We start from the raw sequence: 15,753 nt of genomic DNA on the forward strand, positions 1-15,753 counted from the left end.
AAAAATTATTAAATTGTTTCAAATTTTAATAAATTTTAAAATTATTTTAAACAAAAAATTAATTTATTTTTAAAAATAATTGCATTTCAAAATATATTTGAACTTGATATTTTTATAAATTACTTTTTTTTATTATGTTAAAAATAAATTGTTTTGTTTCAATATTTTATTAATTTTTTACAATATTTGAATTTTAGAGAATAATATTCTTTTCCTTTTAAATGAGAACACGATTACGAAACTATTATTTTTTCCCGGATGCCCTTAATAAATTTTATTTATAATTTTTCATAATTAATGATAGAATGCGACACATTATATTTTTTTTCGTCCCACACAGCACCAAAACTTTCCTGAAAATTTTTTAAAGATTTACTTGTAAACTTCGAAAAATTTACTTGCAAAGTTTAGTGAAAATTGTGTAAAGATTTAAATGTCCCACTTCAATAAATGTTTATAGTCAAATTTTCCTAAAAATTTAACTTAAAACTTGCCTGAACATTTAAATTCAATTTTCGACTACTCTCTTATAAGCGAAAATGTAACTTAAAACTTTCCTGAAAATTTAAATTAAATTTTCGCCTATATACAGTAGGCGAAATTTTTTTTTAAATGTTCAGGAAAGTTTCACGCTAAACATTTATTGAAGTAGGACATTTAAATCTTTACAAAATTTATACTAAACTTTTCAAGTAAATACTTCGAAGTTTGCAAGTAAATCTTTAATAAATTTTTAGGAAAGTTTCGATGCTGTGTGGGGTGCTATCTAATTATTAGCTATTAATTGATTTCTTATAAGTGAAAAACATAGAATTAATTTATTATTTTAGCTAAGAAGCTGAAAAAGAAGATTTGTTTTGAAAAACATCATTGGTACCTTTTTTGATAAACAATATAATGGCCAACGTCCAGACAAGGTATATTGCTTTAAGTATTAAAGATTATGAAAGATTAAAAACGTATGGAAGAATGTTGAATGATAACCATATGTTTAAATTTGAAGAATTATTACGAATTCAGTCAAATTCTGTTTTTGATATGCAAAGTACATTGCTTTTACAAACTCCTAAATTCATTGTTCCGATTAGAGAAGGTCAAAGACATATTCAAATACTTTTTAGTGGTTTTGCTAATAAGGGACATTGGATTTGTACTTATTACGATGGAGTGAGATTGAATGTTTTTGATAGTGTTAATGAAAGGCGTTTGACTGATGATCATAAAAGTTATTTAAGTAGATTGTTTCCATTTCACCCACAATTAGTTTTTGTAGATGTTGATCAACAACCTCTAGGTAGTCTTGAGTGCGGAGTTTATTCGATAGCGTTTGCAACATCTATACTTTTTAACGAAATGCCAAATACTGTTAATTATAAGACTCGTAATAATGCGATGAGAAATCATTTAGAAACAATGTATAAAAATAATCGTCTAACTCCTTTTCCGTCAGTGAGAGCATCTAATATTAGACATTTGATTGTGGAGAATAGTTTTGCTAGAGACCGAATTCAAAATGATAAACCAAACCCTTCTCGTTTTTCTGAGATTTCCCCACGTAATAATGTAAAGAGAGTTCTATCAGATAAACATTTAAATATCAAGCACTCTTTAAGTGATGAAAGTGAAAAGAAGAAACTTCGTGTAACCAGTGATAATGTTAAAAATGTTTCATTAGTTAAACAATCAGAAATTGAGCATCCTCTAGATAAACAAAATGATAAACAGATCCTTCGTGCAATGAAAGCTAAAGAGAGAATGAGGAAGGCAAGGCGTGAATTAACGGATGAACAGAAAATAATTAGAAAAGAGAATGATAGACTAAGGAAACGTCATAGTAGAGAGATAGAAACGGAAGTTTAAAAAAAAGAAGGCCAACAGAGAGATTTGATATGCAAAAAAAAAATTATCCAAAGAAACAGAAGATGAAAAGAAAGAGCGTCAAGAAAAAAATTTGTTATGTAAAACAAAGCAATTATTTTTAGAAAATGAAGAAAAAAAGCAACAACGACAAGAAAAATGTTCACAAAGTAAAAGGAATAAGAAAAACAATAAAAAATTGGAAACCACGGGTGTTGCAATTAAGTCCCTCGAAGCTTTTGAAGAAAGTATTGTTCCTCAAAATTACTTAGGTTTGATGAATGTTGTGTGTCAGTTTTGCGGTGCGTTACATTTTTTGAGTGAATTGCCAGCAGATAAATTATTTAACTCTTGCTGCCATAAGGGAAAAGTTATTTTAAATGATTTAAGTCCTTATCCAGATTATTTACAAAATTTATTATTTGATTCTAGCTCTGAAGGTAAAAATTTTAGAGAGAATATTCGTTCGTATAATAGTGCATCCGCCTTTGCCAGCATGGGAGCTAAATTAGAAATTCCTAAAGGAAGAGGTCCTTTTGTTTTTCGTATACATGGACAAGTGTATCACAATACATACGATCTTCATCCTAATAATAGTGAAAGTCGAAAATATGGACAACTATACATTCTTGATACTAATCAAGCAGTTCTTGAACGATTGAAACATGATTCTAACAAAAAATGTTTACCATCATTAATGAAAGAAATAGACGAATTGTTGAGATATATTAATCCTTACGCTAAAGCATTTAAAATGATGAGAGAAGTAGAATTAGAAGAAGAAATACGAGCGAAATTGCAAAATGAACCTATGAGAGATATTCAAATGTGGATAAAAAGAGACAGATCATTGAATCAAAGCAAATTTAAAGTTCCGTCTTGTAATGAGGTGGCAGTTGTATTCGTTAGTGAAGATGGTGAACCTCCAGTAGAACGTGATATATGTATACATCCAAGAAATGATAAAAGTATTCCTATTCACAATCTCAGTGCAAATGCTGATCCCATGATATATCCGTTAGTGTTTCCTGCAGGTGATCCAGGATGGACAGTAAATATAAAACAGAAAGGAGGCACTGATCGTGATGTTACTCTTTTACAGTTTTACATTTTTCGTCTTTCTTATAGAGGAAAATTTAATCCTTGTTTGCAAATGGGCAAATTAAGTCAACAACTGATAGTTGATTTTTGGTCGAAAGTGGAAGGTTTGCGTATCAGCTACATATATTCGAATCAAAAAAAACTTCGAGCTGAATTGTATTGTGGATTGATGGATTATTTATATAATAAAGCTGCAGAAGAAAATGTTCGACCAGGAAGAATAATTGTTTTACCATCAACATTTACTGGTGGACCACGTTCTTACCAACAATTTTTTATGGATGCCATGCGATTAGTTCAAGAATTTGGAAAACCAGATTTATTTATTACCATGACATGTAATCCGAAATGGTGTGAAATTACAGAAAATTTGTTATGTGGTGAAACTGCATTTGATCGGCCAGATATTGTTGCAAGAGTTTTTCAACAAAAAGTAAAAGCGCTAATGATTGAATTAAAAGACAACCAAATTTTTGGACCAGTTATTGCTTATGTATATGTGATAGAATTTCAAAAGCGTGGATTACCACATGTACATTTAATTGTCTTTTTAGATCAATCACATGCTATTCGTGATGCAGAAACTGTTAATAAAATAATTTGTGCAGAAATTCCTGATGAAGCAAAACATCCAGAACTTTTTAACATTGTAAAACAGTTTCAAGTTCATGGACCTTGCGGAAAACAAAACATGAATTCACCGTGCATGAATCCTGAAACAAAAGTTTGCACTAAACATTATCCGAAACCATTTACTTCAGAAACAGATTATTCGAAAAATTATCCAGAATATAGACGAAGAAATGATGGCAGAAAAATTATATTTTATAACAAAGATGGTTCAATTAAATGCACTGCAGACAATTCAATGATTGTGCCATATAATCCATATTTAAGTAAAAAATTTGCTTGTCATATTAATGTTGTAGCATGCGGTAGCATAGGTGGTGTTAAATATTTATTTAAATATTGTTATAAAGGTCATGATTGTGCGATAGTAGGTATTAAGGATAATAATCAGGTAATGAATTATGATGAACCGCAACATTATTTAAACACACGATATGTATGTCCACCAGAAGCAATGCATAGACTACTCGAATTTAATATGCATGAACAATCACATGCAACGTATAGATTAGCTGTACATTTACCTGATCATCAAACAATATGCTTCACAGAAGGAATGGAACAAAAGGCAATTGACACATTTAAAAATACGACATTAACAGCATGGTTTGAGTTAAATAAAAAAGATCCTAAAGCACACAAATATTTATATTCAGAAATACCACACAATTATGTATTCATTCAACAAACAAAAACTTGGAAAAAAAGAGAACGGATTACCAAACCTTTAATTTCTCGAATGTATTTTGTAAGTCCAAAAGATATTGAAAGATATTGGTTGAGAACTTTACTACTTTATGTACTGTGACGATGTGAATTGTCGTTCTTTATTTTGTCGAAATTCTGAATCGTCATGTCATCTGTCGGAATTATCCCTGAACCGTGATCGTTAATTGGTATGGTAATTTAGAAAGTCGGAACTGCCGTGTGACCCACTATCAGTGGTGAATGTGTGTCGCGCGGCTAGTTAGTAGGAGAGAAAGTGGTAGAGGGCAGAGCCGCTGTCTATTAGAAAGAGATAGAGAGAGGAGAGCCAGCGGAACGAGAGAGAAGAAGAGATGAAGAAGCCGAGCACGTGTGGGAAAAGCCGAGAAACCGGTGTCATTAGTTTTCGCCGACATCTTGGTAGAGAGTGTTCTATGAGATGTGTAAACAGTATCTTGTAGAGACGTGCGTAAGAGTTCTTTTGTAAAAGTTTTGAGTGTTGTGAGAGAGAGAGTTTTGTGTTGAAAAGAGGATTAATAAAGAGTGTAAGTAGAAGTGTAGTGGTTTTCTTTGTATTATTCGTCTATTTATCCCTGAGGAAAATAGCCGCCAAGAAACCAGCAAAAAGGAGAGATTGAGAAACATCGCTGGGTAAGTCAGTATCGAGCCAGTGTTGTGCCAGTCGTGTCTCGTCGTTGGCATTTCTGCTTGCCAATTTGTTCAGGCAGAATTTCCTCTGACGATTGAGAGCGTCTCAGAGGTGTTGTTGTTTGTCGGGTTGTGGTTAAAGAGTCGAGTAGTTTATTAATTTAGCTTAAAAATTAATTGGCGCCTGACGGCGAAATTTACTTGTTTAAATTTCTCAAATTATTATTGTTGTAAAGCGTCGGATTTTGCCTGACGTAAGCAGAACTTTTTGACTTAAAATAAAATTTAGTTAAAATCATACGTCACAGTACGTGGTGCTAAATCATTTGAAGATGTAAGAACGTATGAAGGTACAAGATATAATTCTTTTACGGAAGCAGCTCGTGCCAGAAATTTAATGGTTGATGATAATGAATGGGATAATTGTTTAACTGAAGCTGTAAACTTGAAATTTCCTAAAGAACTTTGTAGATTATTTGCATACATATGTGTATTTGGATTGCCTGCGAATGCTATTGATTTATGGAATAAATATAAAGATATGATTTTTGATAATAATTTACCAGCGGAGGTATCAATTCAAAAGTCGTTAATTTTAATTAATGAAGTACTTAATTTTCATGGATTTTCATTACATCAATTTGGTTTGCCTAATATAGATCAGAAACTTCTTGAACAATATAATTCTGTAGATACGGAAAATAATGCATTAGCATTAAAATTGCTTAAAGAAGAATCTAATATTCTTATTGAAAGTTTAAATAACGAACAGCGTCAAGTTTTTGATGATGTTTTGATGGCAGTATATGATGATAATTGTGAAAATAGATATATTTATCTTGACGGACCGGGAGGTAGTGGTAAAAGTTATTTACATAATACAATTATTACAACTGTTGAAAGTCAGGGATTGATAGTTTTATCAGTTGCATGGACTGGTATAGCTGCTAACCTTTTAAAAGGTGGTCGAACGTCACATAATATGTTTAAATTTCCTATACCAATTAATGAAGATTCAAAATGTAATATTAGTGGAATGTCAAAACATGCAGAAATTTTGAGAAAAGCCAAAATTATTATTTGGGATGAAATAACAATGGCACCTAAGTATGCATTACAAGCAATGGAATGTATGTTGAGAGATATAACAAAATGTAGTAAACCTTTTGGAGGTAAAGTTATTTTGCTTTCAGGAGATTTTCGACAAACTTTACCTATTGTTCCTCACGGTAATCGTACTCACATTGTTGAGGTGTGTGTGAAAAATAGTAGATTATGGCAACATTTTGAAAGTAGATCTTTACATGCTAATGTCAGATTGAATAATGATCAGATCGAGTTTTCAAATTGGTTATTAAATGTCGGTGATGGTAAACCTGCAAGTTCATTTGAGAAAGAAAATAATGTTTTAGAAATTTCAGAAGATCTAATTTCAAATGGGAATTTAATTGATGAAATATATGGGTCATCGATAAGTCCAAATGATTCATCTGTTTACTCCTCTTGTATTCTTTCATTAACTAATGCTGAAGTATTGAACATGAATAAATGCATTTTGTCAAGATTAGAAGCAGAAGAAGTAGTTTATTATAGTAATGATTCACATGTTAATGATGATAATCCAGAAAATATAAATAATCTCATTCCAATAGAATTTTTAAATAGTTTAACACCAGATGGTTTACCTCCTTATAAATTGCCATTGAAAGTAGGATGTATAATTATGTTATTGAGAAATTTGAATTTGGCTCAGGGATTATGTAATGGTACTCGATTAGTTGTAAAATCTTTATTACAGAATGTAATTTCGGCAGAAATTATTTCTGGAAAATCTAAAGGTGAAGTAGTTTTTATTCCTCGCATTGATTTATCACCTTCACAAGACGCACTTCCTTTCAAAATGGTAAGAAGACAATTTCCAATTAGACTTGCCTATGCAATGACTATTAATAAATCTCAGGGCCAATCATTCGATAAAGTAGGAATATATTTACCAATTTCAGCATTTGGTCCTGGTCAAATTTATGTTGGTTGTTCTAGAGTTAAATCTAAAGAACATTTAAAAATTCTAGCTGTTGGTTCTGCAGTATATAAAAATTTAGAATATCCAGAAAAATTATATATCAAAAATATCGTTTATCATGAAATACTTTGAAAAAAAATATTTATTATAATATCTTTGAAAAAAAATCTGGATCCAATTTTTTTCCTAATAAAAAAGGAAGAAAAACCAAATATATATAAAAAATATTGTTTATAAAAAAATATTTTAATAACAAATAAATTTTAATTAGATAAAAGATATTCTACTTCATAAAATTCTACTGAATTAATTATTATGAATAATAAGAACAATGATAAAAATTAAGTTTCAAAAAAAATCGAAAAGCTAACCGAGCTCAATGGCAACAAAATTAAATTATTAAATACTGACATAAAATATTATTTTTTAATAAAATTAATATTAAATATATCAATTTCATTCTTTTGAATGAATATTATAAAAAATGACACAACATAATTAAATTAATCATATAAAAATTGCTAAATATTTAGCTAAAATTGATATTGAATTTCTCAATTTCATTACGCACTACGGTTCATTTAAAATAGTAATATTATAAAAAATGGAAAGAATGACAATGATATTAAAAGTAATAATTTGATTTTTTTGAATTAATGTGAAGATCACGGCAAGAGACCCAAAGTTTTACGAGGGTATCTTGCCGCTGATAAAAGAAAAGGTTAAACCTGAAGATACAGGCACCGTGGTACAGAAAATCAGGAGAACTTTTAAACAGGAAGTTCTCCTGATAGTGAAAAAGGGTGGAGAGACCTTAAAATTTGCGAAAAGTCTGTCCTTGGCCCTGCATGGCAGGGCCGAGGTCATACCTCTTGTAAATAAGAGGTCTCTAGAAATCAGAGACCTGGATGAAGCCACTACAGAGAGTGAGGTGACTTCAGCATTGGAAGAAAAGCTGGGCAAGCCCGACCTGCCTATAGAGTGCAAATTACTGCCGCGCTACAAAGGAACTAAGGTTGCTCTAATCCGCTTGGCAGAAGCAGAAAGTGACATTCTGCTTAAACTTGACCGAATCAAAATCGGCTGGATAAATGCTCAAATTCGCGAGCATGTTGAAGTAGCTAGGTGCCAAAAGTGCTTAGCCTATGGACACTCTACCCGAACCTGCAAAGGCCCCGACAGAAGTAAAAACTGTTGGAGATGCGGCGGAGAGGGACACCTCGCGAAGAGCTGTAAAGTTAAGCCGAAGTGCCTTACGTGCTTGGACCTGGGGAAGCCAGAGACGGATCACGATTCCGGAAAGAGAGCCTGCCCGGTTTACAGAGAAGAACTGCAAAAGATTAAAAGGGCAAATCCTTAAAATTTTTGCAGGTCAACCTGCATACAAGTAAGGATGCACAGTTGCTCCTAATGCAAACAGCAAGGGAAAATGAGGTCGATATCCTGTTCTGCAGTGAGCAGTATCAAGGAAGCAACCTCGCCCCTTGGTATCAGGATAAGGCAAAGAGAGCCGCCATAAAGCTGTGCAACCCAGAATTGCGGGTTGACAAGTTTCTGGAGACGAGCAGTGGGTTCGTGTGGATAGAGGTGGCTAATATACGTATGTATAGCTGCTACTTCTCACCCAACGACCCACTGACAAACTTCGAAGCCAATATCGAAGACCTAGAAGCGAGCCTCACAGAATCCAGGCTGGATGTCATCATCACTGGTGATTTTAACGCAAAGTCGCCAGAGTGGGGTGAGACGAGACTCGACAAGAGAGGAATTCGTATTGGAGAAATGATCTCCAGAAACGACTTATTGGCAGTAAACCGAGGCAATACATGGACTTTTAGACGAGGTGCGATCGAATCAATTATAGATCTAACAATCGCATCGTCTAAACTATTTAGCCGCATAACCGACTGGCGGGTCTCTGAGGAATATACCGCAAGTGACCACCAGTATATTGAGTTCTCAGTCTCGATGGGAGACACACGAGGAGGAAAAAGACAGGATGCTCCTAGTCGCAAAACCTCCTCGTGGAATATGAAGAGACTCGACAAGGAAAAGTTCGGCCGGTCCCTAAGAGAAGCCCTTTTAATTGAGGACTTGGGCTGGGTGAAGAGGCCGAGCAGTCTGGATGCGGAGGTGCGAGCGGTGAGGAACATGATAGTCACCGCTTGCAATGCGTCAATGCCACGCAAAGGCGCTACTCCCGTAAGAAAATCCTTGCACTGGTGGTCAGAGGAGCTAGCCTCCTTGCGAAAGGAATGCCTCAAAGCAAGAAGGACATATACCCGATCTAAGGGAGATCCCTTGCTGAAAGAGGCTTTCAAGGAGGCGAAAAAGAACCTCAAGAAAGAGATCCGGAAGTCGCGACGCCATAGCTGGAAGGACCTAATCGAGGAAGTCGATAAGGACCCATGGGGTCTGGCTTTTAAAATCGTAACTAAGAAATTAGTGACGAGGCAAAAGACCCCCGGCCTGGACAATCCCGATTGGGTCAGAAAGATAATAAGTTCTTTGTTTCCTCCTGCGGAGCCATACCTTAGAAGGGACTGGAGTTTTTGCAAAGTCGAAGAGGAAGAACTCTTCACACTTAGTGAACTGCAAAAAGCAGGCAAAAGATTGAAAACAGGCAAGGCGCCTGGAATCGATGGGATAAGTAACGAGATCCTAAAGTTGGTAATCGACACTTTACCCCAGATTCTGCTTCGATGCTTCAATCTTTGCCTTGAGAGAGGAGAGTTCTTCCGCGACTGGAAGCGACAGAGGTTAGTCCTCCTAAGGAAAGGTGAAAAACCTCTAGATAAGGTTTCATCGTACAGGCCTATATGCCTGCTAGATACGATGGGTAAACTTCTAGAGGATATGGTTCTGCAGAGAATGCAAAGCCACTTGACCGAAGAGAGTCGTCTATCCGATCACCAATTTGGTTTCCGTAAAGGCAAGTCTACGGTTGATGCCATCCAGGCAGTTGTGGACATAGCCAAAGCAGGAAAAAACAAATTGGGACCTGGGAAAAAGAAGAGCTTCTGCGCGTTGGTAGCAATTGACATACGCAACGCGTTTAATTCCGCAAGATGGAAAGATCTCATCGAGTCGATGGAAAAGAAAAACATGCCGCCCTACTTGTTGCGGATAATGGATAATTATCTTAGCGACAGGTGGGTTATATATGAGGGAGACACCTGCACTCTCAAGGAAGAGATGCAGCGTGGGGCTCCTCAAGGCTCGAGGGTGGGTCCATTTGTATGGAATGTATCTTACGATGATTTTCTGCGAATGGATCTGCCCGAAGGTGCGGTGATCATCGGCTTTGCGGACGACGCATTATTCGTGTGCACTGCCGAAAGTGAGGAGGCTCTTGGGACATTGGTGAACGAATGTCTGCGACTAGCTAAAAGCTGGCTGGATACCAGAGGTCTTGAAATGGCCCTGGAAAAGACCGAGGCACTGCTGGTCACAGACAGACGTGGTTATGAGCTCCCACGAATCGTGATAGACGGATTCGAGGTCAAGTGGAGTGAGCAAATTAAATATCTTGGTGTGGAGTTAGATGGAAGGTTAAACTTCCACCACCACATGGCTACGGCGTCAAATAAGGTGATCGAGTGTGCGGCTAATCTTTCACGGCTAATGCCAAATGTTGGCGGACCCCGTGAACAAAAAAGAAGACTGGTGGCGAGTGTCGCCCACGCTAAAATGCTCTATGCAGCACCAGCGTGGGCCCCATCCCTGAGGAGTAAAAGATGTGTGACCATCTGTGAAAAGATACTGTCTGCGCAGAGATCGATAACAACGCGTATCATCTCTGCATATAAGACGGTATCTACGAGTGCTGTGCAGGTCCTTGCAAGTGTCCCGCCAGCAGATCTTTTGGCGAGGGAAAGGGAAGAAATGTTTCTCTTTTCTAAAGAAAGCAGTTCCTTGAATGAGGAATTAAGACCAAGCAAGGGCCTGATCCGCAAAGAAGCGAGGCACAGGCTCATAGAAAGATGGCAAGAAAGATGGGATGGTGAGGAAAAAGGTCGATGGACTTATCGCCTTATCCCGGCACTCGCCACCTGGATAAATAGGAAACACGGTCAGGTTTCCTATTACTTGACTCAGGCGTTCACAGGTCACGGGTGTTTTAACTCGTACCTGTGTCGCTTTAAATTACGCGAGAACGAGGTGTGTGCATATTGCCAGTTCCCTGAGGACAACGCGGAGCACACCCTCTTCTCATGCAAGAAATGGGACTTGGAGAGGCGGGCCATGTTCGAAGGTGTAAACAGTCAAGTTACACCGGAGAACATGGTATCGCTGATGACCCAGTCGGAAGAGAATTGGCGGCAAGTCGAGAACTTCATAATCTCGGTTATGTCGAGGAAGGATCTCGACGGCCGCCAAAAAGCGTAATTTAAACAGCTTTTAATTTTGATCGTTTGTTTTTTATTAATTTATTTTGTGATTTATCTGTCCTTATACATTTTTTAATTGTTTGTGTTTTTTTTTATTCATCTTTGTACAGTTTTATGTTTTCAATATTTTATACGCGTTTATTTTTTCTTTTTTTTTTATATATCCGTTTGCAATTTTATCTTTTGACTGTTTACACTTAATTAAACATTTGTTTTATTATTGTTGTGCTGTTAATTCCGCTTTTATATTGAAATAGTTTTAAATTTTTAACTATTAACGCAGGATAACCGCAGAGAAAAGCAGAAAGTCGCATTAGCGACAGAGTTGGAGCGCCACCCTCGAAGGCTAAAGTCTTACGACAGTTCCGAGGGAGGGTAAAGGGCTCCAGAAGAAGGGTTACATGTTTTAGTGGGTCGGGCTGGCAGTAGGTCGCCAGTTTATTAAATTTACTATTTTATATATTTATTTTTCTTTTTTTTATCTCCTTTTGTTTTATCACACCAACCCCACATAACCTTGGAGTGCGGAATCCAAGGTATCTGTAGGCAGATTTCCCAAAAGTCCCTAAGCAAAAAAAAAAAAAAAAAAAATTAATAAAATCAAATAGAAACAGAAAATAATAATTTTTTTTTAAAATTAAGAAATTTTTTAATAAAATTAATATTAAAAGTATCTATTTGATTTTTTTAAATTAATTATTAACAATAAAAATATAACAACAATAAAAGTCAAAAATAGAAACATTGTAATAATAATTACAATATCATTAAATTATTAAAATCAAATAGAAACAGAAAATAATAATTTTTTTTTAAATTGAGAAATTTTTTAATAAAAGTAATATTAAAAGTATCAATTTGATTTTTCTAAATTAATTATGAAATATATAAAAACAATAATAAACCGATGACAACATAATTAAATTCAATGTATCAAAATTGATAGCAAAAATATCTTTAGATAAAATAATTTTTTTTGATATCAATTTGTTTTATTTAAATTAATTATTATGAATAATTATAAAAAGTAAGAAAATTAAATTGAATGTAAAACTTTTGTATTTTTACTTTTTTAAAATAATTGAAAATATTTATTTTTTATTACAAAAAATGAATTTAAAAATAAAAAAAATATATAAGCAAAATTTATTTATTTCATATAAAAATTCAATTATATTTTTAAGTATTTTTTTTTATATATAAAAATATTTAATAACATTTAATTATTATAAAAAGATTTTTTTTATCATTTTTCATTTTATATTGTTTTTAAATGTAATGTGCTAAATATTTTTTTAAAAATATTATATAAATAATTTATTTTTCATCTATTATTGCAATTATTAATATTCAAATTCAAATGTTTCCATGAAATAAAATCGAAATTAACATAACCACAAAAATTTTTTGTATCATTTGTTTTAAAAGTATTTATTCTTTTATTTCAACAAATTAGTTGACATTTAAGAAAAAGTTAAATAATACAAAAAGTTTTAACATTTAGTAATTTCAATTCGAGAAAATGGATACAAGTACAACCAACGAAGAATTTGAAAAATATGCAGCAGCAATTAATGATCCGAAAATGCAAGTTAAAATTTGTATTAAATCTTTCTTTAAAATAATTTCATATAATATAATAAAATAAAATAAATTTTTTTGTTTACAATAACACATAATTCAAATTAAAAATTATTAAATATATATATATAAGGGAAGTGTTCCGGTTGTGGGCACCTTTTTGTTTTTGCCTCATAACATTTTTTCATGTGCATATTATACAAATATATGTGTACGAATTTAAAGCTAGAGGTCTAAGGTGACTGTTAGTGAAGGAATTAAATTTATTCCTTTAAATAAAAAAGTTTTATTAGAAATTTAGTGAAATGGGAATTTTTTGACAAAAAAATTTTTGTACCCGGTTGTGGGCACCCTTGAAAAATCCGCTAAAAATGGAAAAATATTAAAAGAAACCAACACAAATAAAGAAGAAATGAATGTTTCTTTATTTTAAGAGAATTTGCCGGGATAAAGAACAAAAATGATGACACGTTTTCACACTATGCTCATCGCTAACAGAAGCATAATGCTTGCATGTGCAGTAGCTAGTACGCATAACATAACGCACTTCGAATGCACTGAACGACTATATTCATTGCATTTAATGGAGTTTGCGGCTGTCACTTTCCTTGGCAGAAAGTTTAGATAGATGAGACAGTAGTCCTCATCATTCTCAGATGGTAGAGCTTCCTTAACATAAAGGTGCCCACAACCGGGAATGACAGTCATTTTTTAAAAAGACCAACACATTTTGTGATGCAGGATTTTGGTTAAACACGAAGGTAAATCACAAAATATAATGACAACACTGCAAAGAAAAAATTTAACCCTTTTTTCTGAACGAATCTACACCCATATGTTGCTCTTTGAAAACAATACAAAATTACTTTTTTATTTATTTAATGCAAATTTTCTTTATCATGCTCACAGCTATTACACAAATGCATATATTTGTTTCTTTATCAATACGAAAAGTCCGTATTGTCAACGAACACGACTTGCAATACTTAGTTCAGTAAAGTCTGCTTGCCGTCGAAGTTTACGTAGGGGTGCCCACAACCGGAGGGTGCCCACAACCGGAGCACTTCCCCTATATAAATATAATAATTGAATAAAAAAATTAATTATTTTGTAATTGAAATAGACAAGAACAACGAGAACTTGTAGAAATTGAGACCGACAATGAGGAAATTGATAAGAAAGAAGAGGAAATTAATGAGAAAGAAGACGAAAACATCTACACAACCAACGAAGAATTTTAATCAATTGAAGTTAAAGATTTAAACGTGTAAGTATAATTTTTTGAAAAAATTATTAATATTAATTAATTTTTTAATTATTAACATAATATACTTTTTTTCAAAATAATTTTCTTAAATTATTTTTTTTTGAATTATCCATTTTATCTATATTAATAACATTGTTTTTATTAAATAATATTAGATTCATAAATTTTTATTTTATATAATATTTAGATTAATTTTTTTTAAATAAAGTAAAAATTTATTTCATTTGTTACGTCCTATGGACTAAACATAATTATTTTAAATTCAATTTATTAAATAAATGAATATTTAATAAATGGAATTATGTTAGTGATTAGAACCTAAGCTCTCGCTTAATAGTTCGGGACACTTTCGAGTTGAACAATGTTAAAAATTTATTTTATACACGGAAAAAAAAATCAGCCTAATAATGCATGGAGTCTATTGGTTCGATTTTTACATGAGCCCATTTTGCAAATATCACACAGGAGTTTACTAAAAATGCATGGCTTTTGTGACTTTTGCCACAGCACCATGCGAAAATAGGATGGATTCTAAGCTAATCACGCATGGTAGTGTGCGTGCAATATACACAACAGACGCTCATGTGTTTTTAGCCTAGTATTTTTTTCCGTGTAGGGATTTTTGATTTTAAAAGGAACAAGGTTAATTAGTAACAGCAATATGAAACATTAATTACCTTTGGCTTCATAGGTTATAAACAAATTGGATTTGTTCAAATAAAAGAAATAATATTCTTAGAATTGGGAAATAGTTTTTTGAAATATAACAATTCCTCTAAAGTATAATTGTAATATTTCGAAGTTTAGAAAAGATGAATTTAATAACAATATTTTGAATTTGTACTCACTTTTTATTTATAGTTATGAATAAAATCGTTGTCTTCAAAAACGTGAAATAATTTGGAATCCTCGTAATATCGATTATTAATAATCGATTAATCGATTTACTGTATCGATATATTGATATATCGATTTATGATTTTGATATGTGATGAAATTATTTGAATTTGGTAATAGAATTGACACTTGTATTAAAACTCTTTATAACTTTTAAAATAGACTTGAACTTAAGTTGAATTTTAGTATTGAGAACTTGAGACTGAACACTGTATGAATGTTTAAGATTGAACTGAATATTTGGAATGAGATTTTAACTGACTTGTGTCTAGTTGTCTTGTAAGGATACTGTTTGACATGCCATCCTCTTGGGGATGCTGTTTTTTAAAGGTTTGTCCCCAGTAGTATAGCTAGGGGGGTTCTGGGGCAGGTTCTGATCTCGGCTAAGTACCTACGGTCGGTAATGTAGATTTCTACTTTATCATCAGTCGGTAAGGTAGGGACCTGACAGAAATCTTGACTCAGCCGATAAGGTAGGAATCTGTTTTACCGACCGAGTGTAGTTCCTGCTGGCACTGCTAGATGGCGCCACTAGCGAATTCAAACTTGCTTGGCGGGAAATTTAAAAATTTAATTTCAAACTTTCGAGTGGCTTACAAGGGGTTCTCTGTTTTACCGACCGAGTTAATTTAAACTTAAACCGCTAGATGGCG

General features: G+C 33.3%; 2 protein-coding genes across 2 annotated transcripts in view; both read left to right on the forward strand.

The window, feature by feature from the left end:
• LOC122512978 overlaps nt 1-15,753 on the forward strand; it is a 52,745-nt gene that overhangs the window by 17,781 nt on the left and 19,211 nt on the right. The window contains exon 3 of the mRNA XM_043629187.1: nt 14,060-14,203. The gene's annotated coding sequence lies outside the window, so the exon portion shown is untranslated. The remainder of the gene's footprint in view (nt 1-14,059; nt 14,204-15,753) is intronic.
• LOC122513023 lies at nt 2,354-14,177 on the forward strand. The gene is made up of 5 exons (XM_043629250.1): nt 2,354-4,336; nt 5,231-6,520; nt 6,740-7,027; nt 7,629-8,010; nt 14,065-14,177. Exons 1-5 carry the CDS (start codon nt 2,354-2,356, stop codon nt 14,175-14,177), a joined length of 4,056 nt encoding a protein of 1,351 aa, XP_043485185.1.

This window comes from Leptopilina heterotoma, unplaced genomic scaffold, assembly GCF_015476425.1.
Source record: "Leptopilina heterotoma isolate Lh14 unplaced genomic scaffold, ASM1547642v1 Lhet_130, whole genome shotgun sequence".
In the NCBI taxonomy this organism is placed as follows: Eukaryota; Metazoa; Arthropoda; class Insecta; order Hymenoptera; family Figitidae; genus Leptopilina; species Leptopilina heterotoma.

What these genes read in the sequence shown, in the direction of transcription:
- LOC122513023 (XM_043629250.1), top strand. Translation starts at nt 2,354, where the DNA reads ATGGGAGCTAAATTAGAAATTCCTAAAGGAAGAGGTCCTTTTGTTTTT. An exon ending in CAAGATTAGAAGCAGAAGAA is followed by an intron (nt 6,521 to 6,739) that starts GTAGTTTATTAT and finishes TCTTTATTACAG; the next exon opens with AATGTAATTTCGGCAGAAAT. An exon ending in TTCTAGCTGTTGGTTCTGCA is followed by an intron (nt 7,028 to 7,628) that starts GTATATAAAAAT and finishes ATTAATGTGAAG; the next exon opens with ATCACGGCAAGAGACCCAAA.